A 27,881-nucleotide genomic window follows, 5' to 3' on the forward strand; every position below is an offset into this window, starting at 1 on the left:
ATACACGCAAGATACTACAAAATGCAGTCAAACATGTATATAAAACATTGTACTTGATGATTTAAATGATCGAACAGCATTTTTCTTAAGGCCCGTTCGATCCAACTTTTTTGGATCCAATTCACTTCCGACATATGGAATGTAGTTCGTTATTGATAAAGCAGTACTGTATTGGATCTGTGAGCAGACCTTCAAATTTAGATATCCTCACGGGGAGATACGGGGACATACGGAGTTTTTATCGACCGCAACCGCCCTCCCTAATCCAAAACCGGCAGTGCTTGAAAAAACTCACTGAACAATATTCTATATAAGGCAATTAGAGCTGGGCGAAATTCAAAATGCATTATTGAAATTCCACTGACAATTTTCCCTTGTTTTTAACAAGCTCAATGTAGCTCGTGAACCGCCGAGGTGTAACCAGTAAAATATCCACCCAATTCTTCATGTTCTCAAGTATACGACTTTTAATATATTAGTATATCAAGTTAGTCTATCAGGTATGTAAATAAGGTAATAAGGGGCCAAGGGCCCTTGTTACGTCGTATTCTGCAATGCGTGTTTCAAAGTATACCACTAATTAAAATACTACAATTGGTTGAGATGAATAGGGTATTAACTGAGTATTATGGAATCTAGTAATCTAATAAAAGTGTCAGAACATAATCGTACAAAGAAAGTTTAAAAAAAGTTGTTTGGTTTTTTATGCTAATATTTTACTTCCATCCATTTAGACTTCAAACCATGTATTCGGTGCAATCATTGTGACAACGAAGTGGAGTATTGTGTTCACCAAGCAATATGCACTGGCATGTCATTCCTACAAATTTTGCTCAGTATTCAAATCACTTATCGGGTTTCATCAAACTGGTCCACTACCGACTGGTGTCGATAGAACATTCTATCAAAAAAAGGAGACAAGATGTAATTACCTGTAGTAACCATGAAGTATATTTTAAATATATTCATTTGTTTGCATTCATCTAAATCATCCGTATAGTCACATGCAGTGGCTTCATTTATACTTGATAAAGCTCACCTTACTTTTTCTTTCCCGCCCTATATTGGCCATTGGTCCCCGAATGCCAGAATAGACATTATGCATAATGACGTCGTAACAAGCCCTGACACCTGCAGGGAATTCTGGTCTTAGTAGTTGCGGCGGAAAATTTTTAAGTTTGAATTTTTTCGCCGTGACTACTAAAACCAGAATTCCCTGCCAGCGTCACGGCTTGATAGGACATTACGCATAAGTTCTATTCGGGAGGGGAAGCTAGCAAGCAACCCCTTAGTATTTGTTTACATAATACATAAGGTGATTTGTTTGAACACGCTGTGGTTTGAAGCAGTGTTCAAAGCTGCATGTCAACTGAGTTTGCGTGTTTTATCAGGCAGACTCAACCTGATAAATTTGCTCGTACTTTGAGGTACCTAGCCAGTTGCTAATTTTGCACAAAGTTTAAACTTGATGTTTTAAAAACCTGGGCATGAATTTTTGGGACTGCTCCGTAATCTATTTCTTCTTCATTAAGCAGCAAACTTCGCTTTCTTTTTAAGATAACTTTGTAAGCAACATAAACACTAACAGCAAGAAGAATCACAATTCTAAAAAAATTCAAGAATAAACGAACGCAATGAGAAATTGATTAAAATCCTGCCGATTAAATAAAGCAGGATTTTACGACATCAATTTTTATTGCAATAGAGAGAGCCTGCATTTTTGCAGAGAAATAGTTCGCTAACGAAATATTTCTTTCGAAATGAGAACATTCAAGCTGAACTAATTTATTTATTCTGTCAAAACTCAAAAAATATATGCAAATATTTCGTTAGTGAACTATATCTCTGCAAGTGGAGATCCCCCAAGAGAGCATGCAAATCGTTAAAGTTGAAGAGTTTAAAGACTTCAAAAATCTTACCCTCCAATTGTAATAAGAACAATATAAACTGTCTTGAGTCCACCACCATTGCTTGTGACACTGTTATTAGCTGATGTAGGATAGGGAACCATCCCAGTTCGTAGACATGCCGCCTTAGCCGTAATCGTGGTTTTCTAAACGTTTTTTGAATTAGTCATAATGACTTCGTTATTCATAAAAATTTTTAACTGATCTCTTTGTAGTTTTTTCCTTAATCTTTATGAATCATTGGATAAATCCTGTTTTCATAACTTACAAATCTGTTAGGATTTAAAGGCAAAATGTTCACCATGCCATAATCTGGAACAGTAACATTTTCATCGCACTTCAAAGTAATATTAATGGACCTGAAGTAAGCAAACACACACCCAATATTAGCATTTGGATAGAAAACAAATTAAGGGCTTAGTGGATTATAAAAAGGCTGACGTTTTTGCCTGTTTCTGTTATAATTTAAGACTTTAAGCCTCGCTCATTTCCATCTATACGACAAGCAAAGAGACGAGAACACTTAGCTACAGTGTGGTCGTGCTGCAATGACAAGGAGCTCGTTCGCCTTGAGTCTTGGTTAATCTATTCTAAAGATCATCCCGTACGTTATTTTTACTTCTTCAACAAGAAATACGACACAGGAACCACTGCATGATTTCAGGAAAATATATTTTTTTCCTTTTTCAAGTATGTTAGAGTAAAAGCACTAAAACAATCTATGCCTACAATGAAAACTTGCAGTGGATCGCTTTGCGAAGTTAAGCTGAGTATTTTTAAATTTGTTCAGACTGATATCAGTGTACGTGTTTACAAAAACCATTTGTAAGAAATCAGCTGATTATGCATGTGGTCAAATCACAAACCTTGTGGAGTTCTCTTGGTAAGTACCGTAGTAAATTAAAGTAATTGACTTTGTTTCGTTGTCATATTGGCCAAATGTTGCATTTCCAAACTTCCCTATTTCGAAGGTTTCGTTCTTATTTGCATGGGTATACTGGCAAACCTTTAAAAGGTAAAACAATACGGATTTTCCAGCTAATGTGAAAAGAAGAAGAATACAAAATTAAACATTCGTTTAGTCATTTTGTATATAGAACCGTACCAAGTTTAAATTGAGAACGAGAACTAGAATTAAATTGATTAAACCGTAACGCTCGCGAGATTTAAATTGGAATCTACCGTAGAGTTTAGACACCCTCCATCTGGAACATCTGAATTTTTATTGACTCCATGGCAAAGATTGAACGCAAACAGCCAGCTTCCTGAAGCTTCAACGTGTCCCCGGCTATAAGTGCGAAAAAATTCTGAGTCTAGTCCATATCAAGATTTTACATGCAAAATAAATCATTGTGGAACATCCATGTCTTTGAACTTCGTTAAAGTTGAGCTATAGCACTCGTTCAATTAAAATGGACTCTATATAAGTTTTACTTCCACATGCCTATATATGATTGCTTTCTGCAAAGACACAAAACTCTCTGTATAGGTTGTGACTGATAACAACCGAAGCAGGGGGAGTCTGCTTCGGTTACCAATAAAATGGTCTAATATCGTAACTGATGCGCTTTTGTCAAGAATTGTATAATTTAATAGGTTATAGGTATGTATATATATAGGCGCAACACATTTGCATTTTAAAATGAAAACGTTAGTGGGTTTTCCTAAAACCGCGGGAGTCTACACTATACCCAATATATTTCAAACAATTATCAACCCGATTTATTTATACTATATAGATTAACAACTATAGATTAACATTTAAGCCAGGAATTTTTGAAACAGTAAAAGATAAGGAGAGTCAAAGGTCTACCCGCATGCATGCATTTAAATACCTTATATTTCAAAGCGGTATAATCTCTGTATTAAACAAATGATGATTGAAAATGTAGAATTAAATAATATATAACTCATTACGAGACAGAAAACGTCATGTGTGCAACAAAAATTATGTAATAATCAACATGCTTCAAGACATATTTAGTTGCTAAACGTCTCACAAACAGTATTAAATATTTATGATACCGAGTGAATATTATGCCGAGTATTAAAATATCTATTTCTAATTTACTAACAGTAACACTGTAACAGTAGGAATGATAGATGTAGTTCAGTTCATCAAAATATTTCATACCTTGGCATAGACCATAGTGATATTTTTTCCAGTGGCTCACTGTCACCACTTGTTTTGCAAGAACATTCGTCAACTTTGATGCAATTAATTTTAGCGCCTTCAATGGCAAATGCCACAGTTAAAAAAAGCGTCGCGACGTACAGGATACGAACAGAAACTTTTACTTCGAAGAAAACTTGCATCTTAATATAAAATTGGTTTCTTAGTAAAGGAATAGACACGAAACATCGGAGACGATTCGAAGGCACGTGAGAGTTCCCAGTAAGGCTTTACTTGGAAACTACAGCTTGATTGTTTCGGATTCTTGGAATCGCCACGGTGACAATATCGCTCAAACACCGAGTAGCGACATACAGAAGTACACGGTCTAAAGTCGTCTACTTCTCTTGGAACTTGCAAACTCAAATTGTACAGGGGACCAAACATTTTTTCTTCCAAACTGCGCAGGATCATTTCGTGAATTTAAAGTTTTATTAAATCTGGTCAGTCAATATTGCAAAATGTATTGGAAAATATTTAAATTCCCCACTTCTCTTCAAGACCCACTGAGCTCTACTATATAACTCCTGGAGGACTTCAATGCTCTCGATCACAATAAAAAATTGAAGCAAAAACCTGGCGTATTTTGACATTTGATTGACGCCTCTTGTTCCTATTTACCACCATTTCCATCCCGTGATCGGTTGATACACTTCTCGGTTTATTTTGGCTCACAATCAGAAATACAGTATAGCAGAAAAACTGATTCACACTTAATTGTCCTTTAGACTTAGGGTGGATTCCACTTGCAGGAAAATAGTCCGCTAGCAAAATATTTGCAAATTTTCTTTTGAATTTTGACAAAATAAATAGTTTAGCTTGACTGTTCCATTTCAAAAGAAAACATGCAAATATTTCGCTATTATATATTCGCAAATATTTCGTTGTTGGGCTGGCTGAATTTAATAAAATGCGATACTTGAAGAGGTACTGTGGCATTTTCTTTATTCTGTCATAAAACATTGTCAAAAACGGTCCAAGTTCAAAAGCACTCTGTAAAAATAATAGAGCAAAAAAGCTCAATGCATCGAAGGAGCCAATGCAAATTTCATTTAATAAGCAATCTCATTCTTTAATTATCACACGCTTAATTCGCTTTTTTGGTGGGTGCTGGGTGCTGGTAACGACATCGTTTATGTCCACAGCACATCTAGTATATTTATCTGGCCCATAGGAAGAGGAAAACTACCTTTGCAAATAGGTACTAAGACTGACATTACAAACCTAGACACCTATCCGCATATTATCTTCACCTTCCGCAATTAATAAATATCTTCTTCGTTTCATGACCCTTCTGTAGGCAACATAACAACCAACAGCAAGAAATAACAGAAATCTAGGAAGAACTCAAGAAATAAGACAATTTATCCGTCATATCAGTCCTTCACAACAAAGATATATTTCAAAAATCTTACCCTCCAATAGTAATGATAACAATATAAACAGTTTTTAATCCACCACCAACGCTTTCAACATCATTACGAGGATGAGGAATTACTTGTGAGGTGGAATAGATGTCCACTGGTGATGTAGTAGAATAAGGAATGGCTTGTGATGTAAGAGAGGAGATCACGTGTGAGGTACGCTTGGGGATCACTTGTGATGTAGGATAGGGGATCACTTGTGAGGTAGGATAAGAGGTGATTTGTGGCGTAGGATAGGGGATCACTTGTGAGGTACGATAAGAGGTGATTTGTGGCGTAGGATAGGGAATCACTTGTGATGTTGAATATGGAACCAGTTGTGACGTGGAATAAGAAGCAAAAGGACGTAGACATGCAGCTTTAGCTTTAATTGTGACAATCTAAGTGTTTTTGTTTTGTATTAGCACGAGGACTTCTTTATTCATAATTAGGAAATACGCTAATGCTTGTTAAAATACGCTATTTTAATGTTTTATTGTTTGTTTGTTTGTTTGTTTGTCGTGACCTTGAAGACTATCTACATATGCATAGTTAAAAAATATGTGAAACTGTCGACTTACAAATTTGGTAGGGTCTAAAGGCCGCGAATTCACAATGCCATACTTTGCTGTGGTAATATTTCCATCTTCGTCACACTGTAGAGTAATAGTAATCGACCTGTTGAAACAAGTGACGCATTATCGTGTTTAGACTTTTGTGCAATGCATGACGAATGAAGGACAGCCATATTACTTTTTATCGATATGCATAGCAATAATTAAAGAACGTATAGAAACGCATTAGATATGTTTCCGAAACAAAGTTGACTTAGCCACGATAGCTTTATTTATGTATAACATTGATTAACAGATGCGCTTTTCAGTCGGTGTAGTATATAAGGCCGTTTTTGTCATTTCAAGGAAAAATATTTATTATTCTTTAATCATCGCATTGACCATTAAATGAATTATTGCAACGTTCAAATAGCATAATGTTGCATAACAAACCGCAAAATTTTGAAGTTTGAATTTTTCGCTGTGACTACTAAAACCAAAATTCCCTGCAGGCGTCACGACTTGATACGTCATTACGCATAAGTCACAAACCTTGTTGCACCCTCTTGATGTGTACCATAGTAAACCAAGGTAATGGACTTTGTTTCTTCTTCGTATTGGCCAAATGTTGCATTTCCAAACCTTCCGATTTCGAAAGTTTCGTTCTTGTTCCCTTCAGAAAACTGACAAACCTTCATTAAATGAGAATGTAAAAGGATTCGTTAGTACATCCAACAGTGTCAGAGGAAAAAAAACAACTTTTGCGCAAGCACACAAGTAGGTCTGGCTAGAGTACCGTTGAGTTTGGACACCCTCCATCTGGAACATCTGCATTTTTTTCGAGCCCATGGCAAAGGTTAAAGTCGTACAGCCAATTAGCAGCTCCGTGACTTTTTCCCTTACTATATAATGATAAAGAAACTAAAAAACTCTTGTGGTAGGTGTAATGGTTTCATTTATGCGGACCTGTCATGTGATGGGAACACGTCGTGATACCGAAAAATCAAAGTCACGGAATATATCGTATTTCGATATTGGCTTTCATAATATTCAACCTGAAACTCTGAGCGAGCGTGGGATGACGGGATATGATATGCTTAGGACAATTATGACAAGTGCAGTCATATAGGCAGCCCAGGAAGCATGCGAAAATTACGTATGCATGTTTATATACTTTATATATTATGTATAATAAATAAACATGCATACATAATTTTCGCATGCTTCCTGGGCTGCTATGGTGCAGTTTGTCTGCAATTTCTCACTATGCTTGCAATTTGTTTGCACGTTTATCAGTTCTTCAAAGACAAGCCTGGCAGGGCTAGGCGGAAAATTTCTGCTCATCCTGTTGTTGTAGAACAAGCTAAGACAGATTGCTGTTGTAGAGCTGCTATAAGGGTATAATTTTATAATGCTAAGGTATGAAGAATTGCAACTATTGAGTAATCAGTCTCAGATCAGAATTTTTGCGTCGTGGCAGATGATGATTAGTAAAAAATTTGAAAATAGACAATAATCATTACGAGACGTAGACCAGAATGCCGAACATCAATACATTACACATTTGCACTAACTATATGGCGTTTTTACATGTTTGATCAAACATCAAACGTTTCACAGGCTTTATAATACATTAAACCGGCTGTGAATGTTTCTTTCGCTAACATGCAGAGATATAACGCTTGTGTTGGAGTTTAACACTTGATTTATCTACTTTATCAACATACTTCGTACCTTGGCATTGGCCATAGTGAGATTTCTTTCTGTGGCCCTGTCTCTTCGCTTGTTTTGCAAGAACACTCATCAACTTTGATACACCTAATTTTAGCGCCTTCAACAAATACCAAAGTTGTAAAAAACGTTAGAAAATACAGGATACGAATTGGAAATTTCACTTCGACGAAAACTTGCATCTTTATATGAAATTCGTTTCTTAGTAAAGGTAGTCACTTAAAATTAGTGATGAATTAAAAGCACGTGTGGACTCCCACTAAGGCCTTACTTGGAATTACGACCTGTCCCAGTTTCCTGGAATCCTCTCAGAGTAATGACATACAGAAGTCATACCTAGGCTCTGGACAGCGAATCACAACGTGTGGTCTACTACAACAAATTTACGATTTATCCTGTTATAAAAGTGTAAGATATAATCGATCCTTATGTTGTAGAACGCGAGGATTGAACGAAAAGTTTTATTAATTTGGAATCACCCTGGCCTCACCCTGGTAATGTGCAATTTTTGCAATTTTCAACAAAAACCTTGTGTCAGTTATATTTTCCGATAAAACTCGGCAATCTCTTTATCAACGGGTATAAACTCTAAATCCTTGATTGTGATTGGCCAACTTTCGCGCTAATTGACTACAAAAATCTTGTTATAAACAAGCAGTTAATTATCAAACTTTGGGACTCCTTCACGCTCATCCTGACTAATAATAATACTAGGGATAAATCACACGGTCACGGGATTGAAAATTCAGTGAAAAATATCCATTTACAAATCATACAAGTACTTATGCCAAATCAATGTCAATTCAATAACGGTAATATTTCGCCTTGTCGTTGCTTAAGCCTATGCATTAGGTTATAAGTCGCATTTTCGTCGCGTCGAATGCAATTAGAAATAAGATGGTAAACCTCGTTAAGCTTCATTATATCATCTCATTATCTATTGCTCGAATTGCATTCGACGCGACCAAAATGTGACATATAACCTAGGCCTTAAGCCCGCCGCACACGAGAGCTATCAGCTGAGCTAACGAATTCGCGTGGCAGCTAGCTCAGCCCGAAAACCATCCGCACACGAGAGAAACTTGCCTCTCGAGGCGAATTCCTCACGAAAAACTATTCGCACACGAGAGTAACTTGCTGAGCTAACAGCGACGCGTGATCTTTAGCTCAGCTAATAGCTCACGTGTGCGGCGTTGGGCTTTAGGCCTGTTTCAGACATCGAACTTTTCATGTGCCGAACCTAATGTTAATTAATGAGCTGAAGTCTTTGTTTTTCAAGTTCATTTGCATACTGGAAATATGCCTTGAATGAAAAATGGGACTGGCCTTTCGGGACTGACCGGCCTTATATTACTGTGCATTCTGAATTGTGCTGAATTATCCTAGTTATATTTAGCGACGGCCCACAGCATTTGAGAAATTCCGTCAACTGATCAATCACGTAGAAAATTGAATTTTAACAGTCTATTAAAATGTTGTCCTTGATAACTGAACTTTTATACGAAATTATATTTCATTGTATCCTTCTCTATTGCAACAGCGTTCGCACAGTCCTTTCATTTTCTTGCCAAAAAAGACACAGCCATCCTGAAAGACACCAAAGAAAAAGTAAACAATGGTCGATCTCAACATTTCTTACGATATGCTAACGTTTTCTTAGCATTTCGAACAGTCCGTCTTTACAAATGAATATCCCTCTAAATTATTTTTTATTGCATAGTGTAACAGCGCCTTAATGAAAGTATACGACCCCAAAATATTTTGAGCACAAAAGCATCCCTGTACCTTAACCAATCCTGGAATCGATGACCAAAAATCAACATTGGGTACAATTTCTTTCCCAGTCGCACCTCTTCTGTACTTCATAAATAGAGCTCCAGACACAAGATAAATAACGAGAACGACAAAGAAACTAAAAAGTCGAATAAATATTTCAACTTCATCAGGATGGCACGCTTACTGTGGTACATGGAAAAAACTCACATACAACTTTCTGGAAAGTGGCGCCAAAAATGTTATTTGTATTTTACTATACAAATATAGTATTTCTGTTGCACCATCTTTATAGTTAACTCTGGAAGGATATATATATACTGGCTAGTTTTAATAAAATACATGCACTAGCTGTTATATCGTACGAATTTGTCAAACGTTGGTCGTCACCGTTCCTAGTTTTTTTAAAATACCCCCCCCCCACTCTGTATTTACAGTAAAACCAAAAGATGTTTACACTTCTTACTTACTGAGCAGTGTTTAGTATTTAGAATCGTTCTTATAACATCATAAGTAAGATTAAAGATGTAGCCCCCGTACTTGATATAACGCTCCGCCGTCCCTGGATTTAGTGGTCATGCATTCACTGCCACTGAGCTTAAAGCACCGAAAACTTCTTCAACAAATTATTTCGACAAATTAAAGCCAAAATGAACTTACGTTATGACAAGGATACTACCAGTGCTAAGGTTTCCTTTTTTTCCCTGATTTGAACTTGGTTGAACTTTATGAGGTGCTAGGCTTGGTGATTTCATTGTGATTTTCTTCAACATATTAAAATCCAATTATTACTGAGAAAATTTTATTTACCCTACTTGTGTTATATATAATAGCTAGTATCTATACTTAATAATTAACCAAGGGCTGCTTTCCTATAAACGTTTTTCATACGCACGTAAAATCTAAATCCCCAACATATGATTTTTTTGAAGTGAATAAATCGAAAGAACTTATAGTTTTCCGCGTATTTCAGTATGAATTTGCTAACCTATAAGTCTATATGTTAAATTATAATAAAATACGAACGTACTTGAGAAAAACGCGTAGGTGCATGGAAAGCAGCCCTAAGGCCCAGTTTACACGGGCAAATTTTGCTGTGATGTGTACGAGCGATTTTCGTCTTTTGATAGATATGAACAAATATATTTTAAATTTAAATACTCATAGAGATTATAAATAACAATATTATTATTTTATACTACTTTTTATTCTTCATTATTACACTGATGTTAACGGACAAGGTTAAGGGACCGAAAACTTTGGAGTATTAAATACTTACGTGGTGTGCCTACAAGCTAATTTACTTATTTACCGCCGAGGACGGATACCACTGAATGAAAGTGAACTATAACTGCTCTAATTTCCTTGTCACACTTTGAGAGTGATTTAAAAAAAAGGTAGGCAAAAAAATACGACGAAAACAGACACTTACAAAAGTGAGGCCATCTATTTCTACATCTGGTGGAGCTTCGCTGGCTTCAATCACAATTAATTGCACAGTACGCCTGCCATAAAACGAGAGAAAATATTTTGGGTAACCAAATTTTACACCACAAATATAGTGTTGCGTAATCGTGGCGCTTCTCTCAGGTAATCTCACGCGCTCTCGATGAGTCGGTAGAATCACAATCAAACTTTGACTTTCATGTAAGTAGAGTGTTTATTTATCAAATTAACTTTCGAATAGAGTTCTTCTATTGCATTTTAGTAGGGTCACTTTGCCTATTCAGAATTCGTTTATAGCAAGACTTACTGTTTATCCTGGTAGGTAACCGGTGAATAATTAACAGTCACTGATTTTTTGGCTGCATCATATTCACCATAATTGTTTATATCTTTTGCAAGAGGAAAAGATCCATCTCCTGCAGCTTGGCACACCTAAATAAAACACATCAAAACTTTTAGTTAAGTATTCAAAATACAATTTATTATCCCTTTTGGAATAATATAAAAGCGAATAGAACTTTCGCGTCATTTCCCTGTTTTGTCCTTCAGCTTTTGCATTATGGACTACTTACTTTTTGAACTATGCAAGGAAATGCAATCAAATGTAAAATGTGGAAAATATAGCCTTGCAAAGTTTGCAAATTTGTATACTTTTTTACTACAAACCGAAATTGTTACAGTCTGATGCGTGAATGTGGTAACAATTTCCGTTTGTGGTAGAAAAGTATACAAATTTGCAAAATTTGCAAGGCTCTATTTCCCGTATTTTACAACATTTCGCAACCAAACTCTGCATTTCTACTAATTTTAGTACGCTCTTTTCAGCTGTGGTGATTTTATTGCATTCCCTTCAATGGATAAAAAAGTAGTCTATGAAAATTCATTGGGAATGACCTATCTGTATCCTAGCTGTTACAATATATCCAGAAAAAGACAATCTATCCTCCATCGATACCTTGTGCAAAAAAATTGAAAAAGAATGCTCGAATGAAATATATATGCATGAGTACAATCCTGAACTGAAATGGTCAAAAGGGCTGGACTAGTTTTCAATTAACACTTTTTTACAAGAAATATAGCTACTGTATTTCGGTTTCAAATTCATGTCAGGACTATAGTTTCTTATACCTTAACACGCAAAATGTTAACTGGTTGCTAATAATCGATAAAATACTGTAGAATGGGTTTCTATTTTGGCAATCATTCTGAGCGCAAATTGACTAAAATATCGACATTAATTTAGCAGCTGCATAAATTCGTAAGAATTCATATCGAAATACGTGAAAACGTCAAAGTTATACTAGTTTTTAAAGTCCTACAATTGTCTCTTCTATTCCAGCAATAGTATCCTAAAAAAACCACAGACAAAAACTTTGTATTGCAATAAGTCCCCGAAGACTGCAGGTTTAGGGGGAGGCCAGTGAGTTAGATACTGGGAGTGAAGAAAAAAATTAACAGGAAAGGGTAAGTGATTAATCTCCCTCTTTTCAGGACCTCCTCTCTGATGCACTTAAATTACATCGCGCGCAAAAAATGATGGCTTATGTCCCCATATATAGAAAAAGAAAACATCTGAACGCGGATATACTTACTCTGACATCATCGCAATGGGCATCGCTTACTGAGAACCCATAACATGGATTAATATAGTAGGTCCAGTAGCCAACTGTCACTTTTTTGCTGAATGAGGAAAAAACGTATAGTAATGTGTTCATATGGTCATTTTACAACTCAAATTAAATGTATGTATTAGTATAATAAGGGAAATTAACATAGAAGAGAGGGCGCTTGCTTGGTTACCCAGACCAGGTGTTTGGTGTGGGGGTATTTCCCTGGCAAAACTGTGACTTGTCTTGTTGTTTATTTGCTAATTATCAGCTTGTCTTTTCTAGGTTCAGTTGGTCTTTGCAGATTAGTCTCCTGGAGATGTATCTAGTGTATTACTGTGTGTGCTTTGTATGTGTTTTATGTATTTTCCTTCCACGGTTTTTACTTTTGTGATTCCGTGTGACTGCGTGATCACAGGATGGAGAGGGTACCACGTTTATATCTTGGAGGAGTTACGCATGATTGGAAACAACAGTAAAAAAATATTAATTTTATATCTTTAGTAATTTTTACACTTTACGCACTTTTTCTTACTGATTCCTTCCAATGAAATTTTATATGTTGTTCCATTAAAAGTATATTCACATCCACACTCCACTTTTTTGCAATGATAACTCTCAGCATTTATGCAAGTGGTAAAGGAAAAACAAATAGCAATAAAAAAGATTGACCAAATTTTAAATGCTAGGATCATGTTGTGCCTCATTGAAACGCAATTCTTATTATTCTGATCTAAAATAAAAACAATTAGGTACTTGTTGAGACAACATAAAAAGATTTCCTTAGTATTAGAATACTTTTTATATAATATTGGGAACATGAACATACAAATTTTAACCTTTCCCCATAGGCAGCCCAAAAATAAGTGAGTGGTTGCAATGTTCATCATCCTATATTAATGTTATTTAATAGCATATTAATAATATAAATTTTATTTATAATAGCACTTATTTAAATATTGATAAACGATGATAAACATTGATACCATCCACTTAGAAACCTATACTTGTGAGACTTGTCAAGACTGGAATTTGTAATATTATTTTAGTTATAAATAGAATACCTAATAACAATAGAATAGAGAAAAAGTATAATAGGTCTAAGAAACACAAAATTCATGTCTATTATATCGTTAAGTTTACTATTGAGTTTGTTGTGGATAATTATGAGTTTTTCGTCGGTTATTTATAGCAGTACTGCTAAATTCAAAAGTCTGCAATTTAATTGCATAGCAAGCGATTTACATCATGCTCATTGGCACTAAGTATTACAAACACGTTAATTTAAAAGTCTACTTAAAAAGGAAAATACAAATGTTTGATAGCAACGGAGCCAGAGTAGTAGAATGTACCAGTTTGGTAGTTTATACTCAAAATTTAATATTTTATACCTGCGAATGTAAGTGGTTTATACATATTATATTCACGTTATATATTATATGTTATATATCGTATTATATTCACGTTCGAATCGAGATTTGGAATGATATGGATGATATTTGGAATACAAAACGCCTCAGATATATAAAAAATTTAAACAAAGTTTCTTACCTATTTCTTTGCCAGTATTGACTAAGTTCCACTTAAATTCACCACATTACGAGAACTGTACTATATTATATATTATAATGTCAAAAGCATAAGACGGTCACGAGATCGGTTGACTTTCATTTTCCACTATATATAGCTCAGTGGCTTCAACACGTATATTACCAGAGAAATCGCGGGCTCGGGGAACGAGATTGGTAAATGACGTAACAGTTATACTGTTGTAGAATACCTAGTGAGAATACCAGGCCAACCTCAGTTAATGGGCCAACCAGCCAACCCAACTCTCAACAGTGGATACCATATAGAAGTACCTTGTTTTATGTTACGATTATGTTATTACGTTATGATTTGGACTCACAGAACAAGAAAAAACACTATTTTGATAACAATAGTGCACTGAAATTGACAAATTGATTTTCTTCCAAATCTTTAATATATTGCCGTATTGGCCTGGGGCCGGTTGTTCGAAAGGCGTTTAGCTTAAACGGTGGATAAGTTTAAATGGAAAACAAAATTATCTATTTATTGAACAACTGAGCTGAAATATTTCGATGTAAATAGTTTAATTTTCAATGGAAGTACCTATTTAATGGATAAGATGCGGGTTCAGGCATTCGCAAGATGTATGAGAGTATTTTCAAACTTTGGCTTATCCACCGTTTAAGCTAAACGCCTTTCGGAGTTTCGAACAACCGGCCCCAGGCCAATACGGCAATATATTAAAAGATTTGGAAGAAAATCAATTTCAGTGCACTATTGTTACTAAAATAGTTCGAAGCGAAAGAGTTGCCATGAAAATATAATTTTTTTTATGTTTTGTTTTTGGCGAATGTTTGCCATAATGTCACCTGGTTTATTTCAAAGCAAACAATGTGTCCAGACAATGTTTGTTTACAGCATATATACATATATATATATATATATATATATATATATATATATATATATATATATATATATATATATATATATATATATATATATATATATATAGCTTCAATTCACCACATCGCGGTGTTCAAAAATTAAACTTTTAATAAATCAAATCAAATGCATCTTGTAATATATACTACGTTTAACGTTTCGGGGCGCAGCCCCTTCGTCAGAAAAGGAGTGCAAACTGAGCACAAAGTCGGCTTCAATTTCCCCACCCTGAGTTATCGTTACAGATGTATTAGAGTTCACTGGCAAATACTGAAATTATGCTGAAATAATTATGCTGACTGAACTGGTCACAATGAAATGCATCATTATTGTGCTGAATATGGTTGATTAGCTGAATAATGTCGCCAATGAATACACAACCATCCTAAAAAATATACAAAAAGATACGAATTGTTAAGTTAAGAATACGATCCAAGAGGAAAAAGAGAAATCCTATATATAGCCAAACATACTCAAAATATTCGATAGCCTTGCGACTGCAACGATGGCTTAATCCCAACGCACCATCAAATCGAATGCGCAGACGAAAGATCTTTGCTCAAAGTTCTGTTTAATGCCAAACAATGACCTCTTTTAGCTATCATATTGTGTATAACAAAGAACTGACATTATGAAAAGTACGTCGCCGGTACGGAGGCCACCATCTGACATGGAACCTACTTTGCGAGGTTCAATAGTTGGTGATTTCATTGTAACTATCCGTATATTAAAAATTAATCGGTCTCAATATATATATATATATATATATATATATATATATATATATATATATATATATATATATATATATATATATATACACCCATTTGCAAAAACGTTGGCCGTAGATAGATAGATAGTCGAAATCTAATTAGAATTGCATATGTTGTGTAATATGATTGAAATCCCATGCAAATGTAATCATATCCAATTCTAATTAGACTTCGAGTATCTATCTATCTATCTATCTGCGGCCAACGTTTTTGCAAATGGGTGTATATATATATATATATTATTTCATATTGAAAACTCGCCTCACGTTTTCACCGAGTTAGCGAAAAGCCATTAGTCGCCCAGATGCATGCAGGTATAGATACATTTGTAGGTAGATTTCAGGGACACCCCCCCCCCCACTTTGTATTTACAGTAAAACCAAAAGATGTTTACACTTCTCATTTACTGAGCAGTGCTTAGTATTTGGAATCGTTTTTATAACATCATAAGTAAGATTAAAGATGTAGCCCCCGTACTTGATATAACGCTCCGCCGTCCCTGGATTTAGTGGTCATGCATTCACTGCCACTGAGCTTAAAGCACCGTAAACTTCTTCGAAAAATTATTTCAACAAATTAAAGCCAAAATGAACTTACGTTATGACAAGGATACTACCAGTGCTAAGGTTACTTTATTTTCCCTGATTTGAACTTGGTTGAACTTCATGAGGTTTTAGGCTTGGTGATTTCATTGTGATTTTCTTCAACATATTAAAATCCAATTATTACTGAGAAGATTTAATTTACCCTACTTGTGTTATATATAATAGCTAGTATCTATACTTAATAATTAACCAAGGGCTGCTTTCCTATAAACGTTTTTCATACGCACGTAAAATCTAAATCCCCAACATATGATTTTTTTAAAGTGAATAAATCGAAAGACCTTATAGTTTTTCCGCGTATTTCAGTATGAATTTGCTAACCTATATGTCTATATGTTAAATTATAATAAAAATTTAGAAGCATTTAAATTTTCCGTGGGTGTAGGTACTTGAGAAAAACGCGTAGGTGCATGGAAAGCAGCCCTAAGGCCCAGTTTACACGGGAAAATTTTGCTGTGATGTGTACGTGCGATTTTCGTCTTTTGATAGATATGAACGAATGAATTTAATTATAAATACTCAAAAAGATTATAAATAACAATATTATTATTTTATACTACTTTTCATTCTTCATTATTACACTGATGTTAACGGACAAGGTTAACGGACCGAAAACTTTGGAGTATTAAATACTTACGTGGTGTGCCTACAAGCTAATTTACTTATTTACCGCCGAGGACGGATACCACTGAATGAAAGTGAACTATAACTGCTCTAATTTCCTTGTCACACTTTGAGAGTGATTTAAAAAAAAAGGTAGGCAAAAAATACGACGAAAACAGACACTTACAAAAGTGACGTCATTTACTTGCACATCTGGTGGAGCTGCGCTGGCTTCAATCACAGTTAATTGCACAGTACGCCTGCCATAAAACAAGAGAAAATGTTTTGGGTAACCAAATTTTACACCACAAATACAGTGTTGCGTAATCGTGGCGCTTCTCTCAGGTAATCTCACGCGCTCTCGATGAGTCGGTAGAATCACAATCAAACTTTGATTTTCATGTAAGTAGAGTGTTTATTTATCAAATTAACTTTCGAATAGACCTCTTCTATTGCATTTTAGTAAGATCACTTGCCTATTCAGAATTCGTTTATAGCAAGACTTACGTTTTTCCCTGGGAGGGAACCGGTGTATAATAAACAGTCACTGATTTTTTGTCTGCATCATAATCACCATAATTTTTTATATCTCTAGCAAGAGGAAAAGATCCACCACCTTTCGCAGCTTGGCACACCTAAATAAAATACATCAAAACTTTTAGTTAAATATTTAAAATACAGTTTATTATCCATTTTGGATTAATATAAAAGCGAATAGAACTTTCGTGACATTTCCCTGTTTTGTCCTTCGGCTTTTGCATTATGGACTACTTACTTTTTGAACTATGCAAGGAAATGCAATCAAATGTAAAATGTGGAAAATATAGCCTTGCAAAGTTCGCAAATTTGTATACTTTTTTACTACAAACCGAAATTGTTACCATCTTTTGCCTGAATGTGGTAACAATTTCCGTTTGTGGTAAAAAAGTATACAAATTTGCAAACTTTGCAAGGCTCTATTTCCCGTATTTTACAACATTTCGCAACCAAACTCTGCATTTCTACTAATTTTAGTACGCTCTTTTCAGCTGTGGTGATTTCATTGCATTCCCTTCCTTGGATAAAAAAGTAGTCTATAATGCAAAAGGTCTATTGCGAATGACCGATCCGTATCCTAGCTGTTACAATATATCCAGAAAAAGACAATCTATCCTCTATCGATACCTTGTGCAAAAAAATTGAAAAAGAATGCTCAAATGAAATATATATGCATGAGTACAATCCTGAACTGAAATGGTCGAAAGGACTGAACTAGTTTTCAATTAACACTTTTTTACAAGAAATATAGCTACTGTATTTCGGTTTCAAATTCATGTCAGGACTATAGTTTCCTATACCTTAACACGCAAAATGTTAACTGGTTGCTAATAATCGATAAAATACTGTAGAATGGGTTTCTATTTTGGCAATCCTTCTGAGCGCAGAGTGACGAAAATATCGACCTTAATTTAGCAGTTGCATAAATTCTTATGAATTTATCTGAATTCATATCGAAATACGTAAAAACGTCGAAGTTATACTAGTTTTTAAAGTCCTACAATTGTCTCTTCTATTCCAGCAATAGTATCCTAAAATAAACCACAGACAAAAACTTTGCATTGCAATAAGTCTCCGAAGACTGCAGGTTTAGGGGGAAGCCAGTAAGTTAGATACTGGAGGTGAAGAGAATAATTATAACAGAAAAGAGTAAGTGATTAATCTCCCTCTTTTCAGGACTTCCTCTTTGATGCACTTAAATTACATTGCGCGCAAAAAATGATGGCTTATGTCCCCATATATAGAAAAAGAAAACATCTGAACGCGGATATACTTACTCTGACATCATCGCAATGGGTATCGCTTACTGAGAACCCATAACATGGATCAATATAGTAGGTCCAGTAGCCAACTGTCACTTTTTTGCTGAATGAGGAAAAAACGTATAGTAATGTGTTCATATGGTCATTTTACAACTCAAATTATATGTATGTATTAGTATAATAAGGGAAATTAATATAGAAAAGAAGGCCCTCGCTTGGTTACCCAGACCAGATGTTTGGTGTGGGGGCATTTCCCTGGCCGAAAAAACTATGACTTGCCTTGTTGTTTATTTGCTTATTATCGGGTTGTCAGTTCACCCTGCCTTCTTCCCCTGAGATTCCACCCCCCAAGGGATGATCGTGCTGTTGTTGCTTTATTTAGTTTTGCTTTTCTAGGTTCAGTTGGTCTTTGTAAATTAGTCTCCTGGGGTATGTATCTAGTTATTACTGTGTGTGCTTCGTATGTGTTTTATGTATTTTCCTTCCACGGTTTTAACTTTCGTGATTCAGTGTGACTGTGTGATCACAGGATGGAGAGAGTACCGCGTTTATATCTTGGAGGAGTTACGCATGATTGGAAACAACAGTAAAAAATATTAATTTTATATCTTTAGCAATTTTTACACTTTACTCACTTTTTCTTACTGATTCCTTCCAATGAAATTTTATATGTTGTTCCATTTTTAATAGTATATTCACATCCACATTCCACTTTTTTGCAAGAATAACTCCCAGCATTTATGCAAGTGGTAAAGGAAAAACAAAGAGCGATAAAAAAGATTGATGAAATTTTAAATGCTAAGATCATGTTGTGCCTCATTGAAACTCAATTCTCATTATTCTGATCTGAAATAAAAACAATTAGGTACTTGTTGAGACAGCATAAAAATATTTCCTTATTATTAGAATACTTTTTATATAATACTGGGAACATGAACATACAAATTTTCACCTTTCCCCATAGGCAACCAAAAAATAAGTGTGTGGTTGCAATGTTCATCATCCTATATTAATGCTAATAGCATATTAATAATATAAATTTTAATAATAGCACTTATTCCAATATTAATAAACGATGATAAACATTGATACCATACACTTAGAAACTTATACTTGTGAGACTTGTCAAGACTGGAATTTGTAATATTATTAATATTTTAGTTATAAATAGAATACCATATAACAATAGAATAATAGAGAAAAAGTATAATAGGTCTAACAAACACAAAATTCATGTCCATTATATCGTTAGTTGACTATTGAGTTTGTTGTGGATAATTATGAGTTTTTCGTCGGTTATTTATAGCAGTACTGCTAAATTCACAAGTCTGCAATTAGCAAGCGATTTACATCATGCTGACATTTATAGCAGTTAGTATTTCAAACATATTAATAAAAAAGTCTACTTCAAAAAGAAAAATACAAAATGTGTTGATAGCAACGGAGCCAGAGTAGACAATATTAAAAAATGTACCAGTTTGGCAGTTTCTACTCAAAATTTAATATTTTATACCTGCGAATGGAAGTGGTTTATACATGCAGTACTCATATTAAACTCATGACATTCACGTTCGAATCGAGAGAGATTTGGAATGATATGGATGATATTTGGAATACAAAACGCCTCAGATATATAAAAAGTTTAAACAAAGTTTCTTACCTATTTCCTTGCCAGTATTGACTAAGTTCCACTTAAATTCACCACAGCATTACGAGAATTGTACTATATTATATATTATAATGTCAAAAGCATAAGACGGTCACGGTCACGAGATCGGTTGACTTTCATTTTCCACTATATATAGCTCATAGCGGTCTTTTCCAGCCTCGTACCCGGGCGCTTTGAAAGGCTGGGTCTTTTCAGGTCTTTTCTACACGAAAGGTCCATTTGAACTCATTTGAGCTTGGTAAAATATTAAACCATTAGTTTACAATAATAACAAACATAATGTTAAAATGTAATTGAACTCATCATTTACTAATGTAATTTTATACTAAATTATGCAGTAAATACCAGTCTATTCAAACATCAAATACGGATAAATTTTTTAGCTAATTTTAGCTAAATATGTTACAGTTGCTATATTTTACAATAAGATCCAGTCAAGCCAGCTAAAATATTGCAACTTTTGCAAATATTCACCGTGATTTTAATAGGCTTTTAGCGTGTTACCAGACAGTCATACCAACACCAAGTTGCACTGGCAGTATTGTTAGTAAGCTCATTGCGATTCATCGCCATGTAGTCATCTCACGGACCACATATGCATTACCCGCATAATCCTATCACTTTTCTGCCGGTGAAAATAAAACCATCCTAAACAAGGTGCGAATTGTTAATATGGATATCTATTCGCTGATTTGCAAATCTCACTGAAGTAATAAAAACGTAAAGCTCGACTAATTAACGATCGTATTTTCAAACGGTAAAGTTTACTCCACTTCCGATGCACTGACGATCAAATCGAATGTGTAGCATTTCCCTCCTAGAGACCTTCTCTAGCATATAACTTTGAAAAATATTTTGACGAAAAATTAAACCCTAAGTCTGACCCAAACGGCTAACACCAACTCCTTGATTTCAGTAAGAGGCAGGGGGGGGGGATAAAAAACCTGGGAATGAGGTTTGGGGGTCAACTCCCTGTACAGCTTATGAAATATGGACTTTCTGGTCTCATTAACACGTTAATTTTACTTACGATTATGGCAACAAAAACAAAACAGTAAAATATACATTAAAACATGGTAAGGGCAATCCTACTCAGCATGTGTGGGAAATCACGACACTCAAGTTCGATCTTATTTAATGTAGTTTACCTTAATCAATCCTGGAAGCGATGCCCAAAAACCAACATTGGGTATAATATATATCCCAGTCGCACCTCTTCTAAACTTCATAAATACGGCCCCAAACACGAGATAGATTAGCAGAACCACAAAAAAGCTAGAAAAACAAAACGCTATGAATTATTTTCCGAGTGAGTTAATTATTTTCCTTAGTCCAGAATTAGTCCAATTGCAAAGTTTGTTTGCGAATTGATGGCAAATGTGGAAATGAAATGCGACTATATTAGGTCTGGAAATGAAAAAGGTACGAAATACGAAATTATTTTTTTATCAAGAAAGGTGGTTGTTCTGTTGTCTAGTATTAAAATTTACGTCATTTGGTGTGACGTTAATAATCATTCACACATTTCAATAATTCACACATGTGAATAATTTCTGACGTTTCTCGACTGATTTCTGCGATTCTGGAAAATATATTATGCTTACACAATAATGATATAACTGCCAATGCTGAGACCTCCACCACTTGACGAAGAGCTCCTGGAACCTGGTTGAACTAACCTTGGACGAAGACTGGGTGATGTTATGTCTATTGTCTTCATAACAAGAGAAATTGAAATTATGCATAAGTGATCTCGCACATCAACACTGCATATGCATGCACTTTAATGTATATGCCATCATAGGTCTATAGTCTATACTATAGATATATAAATGCGGACATGAAGGTAAACTAATGGGCAATCTTCAATGTATAATAAATATGTACAAGACTAAACTGATGTATACTTACAAATTGATCTACGCTTGATGATGTTTTACGTTGGGAAACCTTTGACGTCCCGACATCAACTCCATAATTCAGGTTTATAATCAATTGTCTTCTATAGTAATGATTTATGGCAGTGATTAGTAAAGCCATGCATTTAAACCATACATGGCATTGTTTAATGAATTACGCCCTAAACGCAATGGTGATTTCCTGAACCCATGCATTTACTATTGAAAGTCCACAACATTTCCGTAAATTTTCTCGGGATAAATGCAGTCTCTTGTACCTGAGTGTCTGCAAGGTTGCACCGCTTGCACGTCTGAAACATCTCGTTTTAGCCGTCAAATTAACGAAGAAAAAATTGCTTAAATAGACTCTTGATGGCTATGTTCACAAGAACGTCGTTTTCGAGCCGGCTTTCGAGCGTTTTTGTCTCACCGTTAAACTGACAGTATTTGCAACCTTTCAGTTGTCATGAAAATAGAAATGAAAACTTTACGAAAACTTTAAGGTATTGAACATAGTTATAGGCTGAGCCTGAGCCTGAGGAGACAATCCAACTGAATTTCAGCAGTTTTTACAGACGAGTGCAAGTACTACGAGTTCGACTAATGTGTGACTGAATTATCGCTATTCGTTTTAGTTTTCACTTATCCGGCAGAAAATACCTACACTGTATCATCCTTCGTGCTGTTATACGTTGCATAAGTAACTCGAAGTGGTTTGCCTTCTTCAAAAACACCATAACTCGTTATCAATGGTTTAGCAACAGTACTGAATTCTGTTCTATCCGAATTCATTCGACACATCTATTGAAAAATTAATGAACTTTTATCATCATCATTATATTTCAGGATATTGGGCTATAGTTGTGTATGAGAAACACTGCATGCATGGACATGGTATATTTTCACTGATTTTCACGTCCAAGTTCAATATGCCTGCATTTAGTGTTAAAAAGCAAAGCCCCGCGGTCAAACGTCTGAGTCTGAGAATTTGAGTTAATTGCATGTGCCCGCTGTCAAAGAGTTAGCATGGAGGTCAAACTTCAGTTCATCTGCCGAAAGGCGCTATAAAACACGTGTGCGTGTGGTTTATAGCACCCTGCCGGGCCAAATCTAAATGTCAATGCATTTGCGATTCGGCACATGAAAAGTTTGACATCTGAAACGGACCTAACTTAGACTTACTGCTACACGTTGGCAATCAGAATTTTCATAATATCCATAGCAAGGATCAATTGAATAAATCCAGTCACCTGCACCTGGTACATCTGTAAAACTAAAAAAATATTGATAAGCCAGTTTTGTTGGCACCATGGCATTTAGCGAATAGCGGGTACACCAATTACCCTTTTACTAAAAGAAATCAGATTGTATTTTTGGTATTACTGTCATACTGAAAGGAATCTCCTATTTGGCTATTATACTAAGTTTAAACCTTTCCTAATGCTGCCACTTCTGTGTCTCTCCAAAGAAAATTTCCTCACCTAAGCCTTGGGAAAGGTGCATATATAATAATTATGGTATAAAAATATTGGAACCACGTATGGCTTTGCATCAGCATTCATTTCACCTGAATCGAATTGTTTTTACGAGCTGTTAACACGCAAATATATGTTGGAAAAAATTCGAAAGATTTTTTTAAAATTTTTACTCGAATTCCTCGCCAAAAAATCAGTACCAACGGCACTGTGAACTGCTTACAATGGATGAGTAGTATTGCGACTAATTCCTTTCATTGAAATTTCATACACTCCCGATCCATTGCTAAATTGACATCCACATTCTGCTTTATCGCATTGCTGGCTATTAACAAGCGTGATGAATGAAAAATCCAGACACAAGCAAACCAAGAAAATGCTTGACAACTTCTTCATGATCTTTGAATAACCACTGCATGGACTAACAGATATTTCAGGAGTGAACAAAACTGGTATCTAAATACAATAACACAAATTAAAAAATCATTTATCCAAGTTTAAAGTGGAGTTTAGCACAGATAGTAAATTTAAGTTTAGCTCGGTCAAGTGGATCATGCATGTCCCGAGCTAATCACTTTTGAAACTGTTGGTGTCAAACTGAGTCTCTCCAATAGTTCAGTTGAAGTTCCATCTATAAAGGTATCCGCATTTACACCACATGCACCATGGGAGTAGGCAGGTCTCCAAGAAGAACGTATGTGTGGCAGTTATAGATAACGAGAGCTCTCGCATGGTAGTAATCCACCTATAAAGAGCTTAGAGAACCATCATCTTCGCTGTTTACAGCATCTTCGCTGTTTAGCTCGATTTCGATTTAATTTGTTCTTCATATCATAACAACTCTCTCGATCCTTCTATACCTATAGCCTAGGGACGAACAACGTCGATTTAAATCCAGTTTACCAACACTGATGATGACGATGAATCTCAGTTAACTTTACCACGATTATGACCTTGACAGCTGACTCCCGCGCGCGAATTATATTTTGTCCATGCAACCAGCTGACAAGACACTCGCCCCCGTCATCAGCATCTTCAATAGAGACCTTTAGTTTGACCAAACGCGGAACGCCAAACCGCTAAAAAAGTTTGTGTTTTAACTCCACTATCGTTAAGTGTGCGGCAATTTCGCTAAATTACAAACGTTCTACATAAAACTTTGCCGTATAAAATTTAATGCTTGAACGGCTGAGGATGTATATACATGCAGTCGTTCAAGCATTAAATTTTATACGGCGAGCGTGAAACACATACGGCAAAGCTGAATTTGCTGCTAAGTACAGGATTCTATATTCTCTTTAAAAACTATTTTTTAAACATTTTTCGCTTTCGTCCAACTGCAGTTTGCAAGAGTTCGGGGCGAGAACGTGCTAGATTACTGTTGTTAATTTTCTACAAACAAATCGTCGTACTTGTTCAATATTGTTCTCAATCCTGAATTCGTAGACGTAGTCAAAAGTCAAAACTTTGCCGTTATTTCCCGTTAGTACCCTTTTTACTCTTTGCTGTCTCTTAGTTTGCTCAAGTCACAATTAGTAATGTTTATTTGTCCTCTAATATATGAAAGATCACATTCTGAATTAATTTTCTGTAATAAATTTAATTTATAACCATATTTATTTGCTGACAATACTAGTGTATTGTTACAAAGCATATGATGATAAACATATAAGAACATATAATAATCCTCTAATACTCTTTCCTCCCAAATTCTTTTCTATGAGCAACTACATTTATTCGCAAAGTAACCCGCGTACAGGAAGGCCTACCATAGCTGGCCCGTATGGGGATTTCTACATGCAAAAGTGCCAGAAGTATGAATATTTTTAATTATTTATACTGGAGGAATTTCAGAATACAGAAATTTTATACCTGCTGGATAAAATTCCTGCATTTTAAACTCTATAGTCTATAAAATGGTTTGTTTAATTGTTTTTATGTAACTTACTTTATCTACGAGAGCTCGAAACCATGAGTATTTGATTAATTTCAAAAGAATCTATTCAAAGTAACCACATTTCAGCATGGACTACCAGAACGATATCAGCACATGTTCATGCAAAGGTTTATGGCCGGGTCATGTTACTGAAATGAATATTTATTTGAATTAACATAATTTAACGGCGATGGGGGAAGGGGGGGAATCCAACATGAAAGTTGGGGTGCCTTAGAGCTTGTGGTGAAGACTGAAGACTTCCCTCCTAAATGTTCGCATGCACATCAGATCATCAACTCAAAATTGGGTGATGATTATGACCATCTCCAACGGTCGTGTAAACTATAACTGCGTGCAGACTGTGTGAATTTGGACTTCTAAAAGCCACACTGATGTAACATTAAAAGATATTCTGTGGCTGACTCCATCACTAAGCGTACCCGAGACCTTGCAGACGCTGCTGAAAACGCTTCATCGGTACTCGGCATCGATCCAAGAACTGGAAAAAAATGAGCTAATGCATGTTGCACAAAACAGGCGTTATTCCGGTCATTAATATCGACAGCTCTATCCCTCTCTTTATTCAGAGCATTTTTGGTTAGCTGCGTTAATTAACGCATTGTTATTTGCCAACGTTTCAATTTCAGTCGTACGACTTAAGTAAAAGCCACGTGGTAGACGTTTTCAGGGAAAACTGATTAATACAACTTGGTTCTTATGAGCCACTGACGTTAAAACGTTAAAATACGACATCATAAGCCACTTAGATATAGGTTAAAACGGTTTGAATTTTATATTATATTAAGCGTTATGCCGAAAGATTTCATGCAGCCATGTAGACCCTTTATACCCTAGAATATTATTACATACAAGTATAAGTTTTACTGCGGACGTCGAGATGACGTTTTTGTTTTTTGTTACCACGCATCTCTACAATCCGCAATTAATTGAAGCTGCGAAAAATTCTTAAGAAAGTAGACCTAGCTAAATACAAAAAGAGAGTAAAGTAATAACGCGCTGAGCCTGAGTGCATGTGAGGATACTTGAAATGTTTTCTCAGCTTTCTTTGTCTTTTTTTTGACAAAAAAGTTTTTTCAGTTGCGGGTGGTCTCACACATTGTAAGAAAACATGCATGCATGCGGTATCAATAAATACAATGTTCACAGCAATAAAGACCTGAATGATTAGTAAACTGTCCAAAACTAAAAAGGTTATCTAGTATCGACATCCTTGTGGTAAAGAACCGTTTATTTAGATTGTGCTTGTGCATGTCTTAGTATAACAGCTATAATGAAAACCATGATGAAACTATAATAAAAGCAATGAAAAATGCCCTATTATCTTCGCCTTTATTTTGCGATCAGTTTTACTGGCAAAATGAAACAAATTTCTATATATAGCAAACCCTTTTAACCAATTAAGTACGAAAATCTCTGCATTTCATAACAATTCACGAAGACGTGAACCACATGCGCGTCGCCATTTGTCATGTCATTTTTTCAGTAGTCTCTCATATCACTATTATAGGGCAAGAAATGTTTAAACTGATAGATGAAAACTAAATTGGTATTGGTTTCCAGAGAAAATGGGAGACACAAAATTAAGTTGTCGAGGATAAACCATGTTTTCATTTTTTCATATGTCACATTTCACATCCTGGATTGAAAATGCCTATATAGTATAGACACCGCGGCTAATTTCCCATAGGGGTGGTCGAAATTGGCTCTATGATTGATGATGGATCCCATGAAAAAATATCACAAGAGTATATCTAAGAAAATATTGTGTTCGCATATAATCAAGAATAGACTATAGTGTGTGGTAAAGCATCGTTTTGAAACGTTTCACTCCAGCCTAAACATTAAAACACTGACACGAACAAGCTAAGAAGCAACGATGGTTTGCAGCACAATCACATATAGGCATAGCCAAATAAAATAATCAGATCCTCTTGTATAGTCATTGGTATTATATTTATAGTGTATACTGAGACCCACGTTTCACCCGCGTCTATTTCAGTGAAATCATGTACGGAAGTATAAAAAACCCCAAG

The 27,881-nt window shown here is 35.3% G+C and overlaps 4 protein-coding genes across 6 annotated transcripts; all 4 read right to left on the bottom strand.

Annotated features, from left to right (window-relative positions):
* Positions 1–323: 323 nt before the first annotated feature.
* On the bottom strand, positions 324–5,064 carry LOC114517267. The gene is made up of 7 exons (XM_028536942.1): positions 4,042–5,064; positions 3,090–3,195; positions 2,774–2,913; positions 2,176–2,266; positions 1,920–2,053; positions 1,482–1,605; positions 324–901 (listed from the first exon to the last, which is right to left on the bottom strand). The coding sequence occupies exons 1-7, from the start codon at positions 4,221–4,223 to the stop codon at positions 863–865; spliced, it is 816 nt and encodes a 271-aa protein (XP_028392743.1). The 5' UTR covers positions 4,224–5,064; the 3' UTR covers positions 324–862.
* A 240-nt stretch (positions 5,065–5,304) lies between these two features.
* On the bottom strand, positions 5,305–8,124 carry LOC114519147. The gene is made up of 6 exons (XM_028539227.1): positions 7,772–8,124; positions 6,834–6,939; positions 6,590–6,729; positions 6,065–6,161; positions 5,496–5,884; positions 5,305–5,416 (listed from the first exon to the last, which is right to left on the bottom strand). Exons 1-6 carry the CDS (start codon positions 7,948–7,950, stop codon positions 5,305–5,307), a joined length of 1,023 nt encoding a protein of 340 aa, XP_028395028.1. The 5' UTR covers positions 7,951–8,124.
* An 89-nt stretch (positions 8,125–8,213) lies between these two features.
* LOC114536938 lies at positions 8,214–20,608 on the bottom strand. Of its 2 annotated transcripts, none has more exons than XM_028558215.1 (8): positions 20,510–20,608; positions 19,485–19,695; positions 18,865–18,952; positions 17,558–17,685; positions 17,238–17,310; positions 10,202–10,305; positions 9,554–9,680; positions 8,214–9,355 (listed from the first exon to the last, which is right to left on the bottom strand). In XM_028558215.1, exons 2-8 carry the CDS (start codon positions 19,667–19,669, stop codon positions 9,275–9,277), a joined length of 786 nt encoding a protein of 261 aa, XP_028414016.1. In that variant the 5' UTR covers positions 19,670–19,695; positions 20,510–20,608; the 3' UTR covers positions 8,214–9,274. The 2 variants fall into 2 exon arrangements, with proteins under 2 accessions (XP_028414016.1, XP_028414025.1); XM_028558224.1 differs by lacking the exons at positions 17,238–17,310; positions 17,558–17,685; positions 18,865–18,952; positions 19,485–19,695; positions 20,510–20,608 and adding exons at positions 10,974–11,046; positions 11,295–11,419; positions 12,580–12,667; positions 13,120–13,327; positions 14,146–14,379.
* A 9-nt stretch (positions 20,609–20,617) lies between these two features.
* On the bottom strand, positions 20,618–25,942 carry LOC114537164. 2 transcript variants are annotated; one of them, XM_028558396.1, is made up of 9 exons: positions 25,840–25,942; positions 24,752–24,970; positions 24,115–24,347; positions 23,599–23,689; positions 23,081–23,217; positions 22,430–22,520; positions 22,123–22,232; positions 21,667–21,793; positions 20,618–21,166 (listed from the first exon to the last, which is right to left on the bottom strand). In XM_028558396.1, exons 3-9 carry the CDS (start codon positions 24,285–24,287, stop codon positions 21,119–21,121), a joined length of 777 nt encoding a protein of 258 aa, XP_028414197.1. In that variant the 5' UTR covers positions 24,288–24,347; positions 24,752–24,970; positions 25,840–25,942; the 3' UTR covers positions 20,618–21,118. The 2 variants fall into 2 exon arrangements, with proteins under 2 accessions (XP_028414197.1, XP_028414125.1); XM_028558324.1 differs by lacking the exon at positions 24,752–24,970.
* Between the last annotated feature and the right edge of the window lie 1,939 nt (positions 25,943–27,881).

This window comes from Dendronephthya gigantea, unplaced genomic scaffold (assembly GCF_004324835.1).
Source record: "Dendronephthya gigantea isolate DGI-Jeju-01 unplaced genomic scaffold, DenGig_1.0 000000F, whole genome shotgun sequence".
Taxonomy (NCBI): Eukaryota; Metazoa; Cnidaria; class Anthozoa; order Malacalcyonacea; family Nephtheidae; genus Dendronephthya; species Dendronephthya gigantea.

What these genes read in the sequence shown, in the direction of transcription:
- LOC114536938 (XM_028558215.1), bottom strand. Translation starts at nt 19,669, where the DNA reads ATGAGGCACAACATGATCTTAGCATTTAAAATTTCATCAATCTTTTTT. An exon ending in GGTAGTATCCTTGTCATAAC is followed by an intron (nt 9,681 to 10,201) that starts GTAAGTTCATTT and finishes TCGACTTTTTAG; the next exon opens with TTTCTTTGTCGTTCTCGTTA. An exon ending in CGATTCCAGGATTGGTTAAG is followed by an intron (nt 9,356 to 9,553) that starts GTACAGGGATGC and finishes GGTGTCTTTCAG; the next exon opens with GATGGCTGTGTCTTTTTTGG.
- LOC114537164 (XM_028558324.1), bottom strand. Translation starts at nt 24,287, where the DNA reads ATGAAGAAGTTGTCAAGCATTTTCTTGGTTTGCTTGTGTCTGGATTTT. An exon ending in AGCACGAAGGATGATACAGT is followed by an intron (nt 22,521 to 23,080) that starts GTAGGTATTTTC and finishes TCATTACTATAG; the next exon opens with AAGACAATTGATTATAAACC. An exon ending in CGCTTCCAGGATTGATTAAG is followed by an intron (nt 21,167 to 21,666) that starts GTAAACTACATT and finishes CACCTTGTTTAG; the next exon opens with GATGGTTTTATTTTCACCGG.
- LOC114517267 (XM_028536942.1), bottom strand. Translation starts at nt 4,223, where the DNA reads ATGCAAGTTTTCTTCGAAGTAAAAGTTTCTGTTCGTATCCTGTACGTC. An exon ending in CTTTAAATCCTAACAGATTT is followed by an intron (nt 2,054 to 2,175) that starts GTAAGTTATGAA and finishes AAAAACGTTTAG; the next exon opens with AAAACCACGATTACGGCTAA. An exon ending in GTTCTTATTACAATTGGAGG is followed by an intron (nt 1,606 to 1,919) that starts GTAAGATTTTTG and finishes GAATTTTTTTAG; the next exon opens with AATTGTGATTCTTCTTGCTG.
- LOC114519147 (XM_028539227.1), bottom strand. Translation starts at nt 7,950, where the DNA reads ATGCAAGTTTTCGTCGAAGTGAAATTTCCAATTCGTATCCTGTATTTT. An exon ending in GAGGGTGTCCAAACTCAACG is followed by an intron (nt 6,730 to 6,833) that starts GTACTCTAGCCA and finishes CATTTAATGAAG; the next exon opens with GTTTGTCAGTTTTCTGAAGG. An exon ending in CTTTAGACCCTACCAAATTT is followed by an intron (nt 5,885 to 6,064) that starts GTAAGTCGACAG and finishes AAAAACACTTAG; the next exon opens with ATTGTCACAATTAAAGCTAA.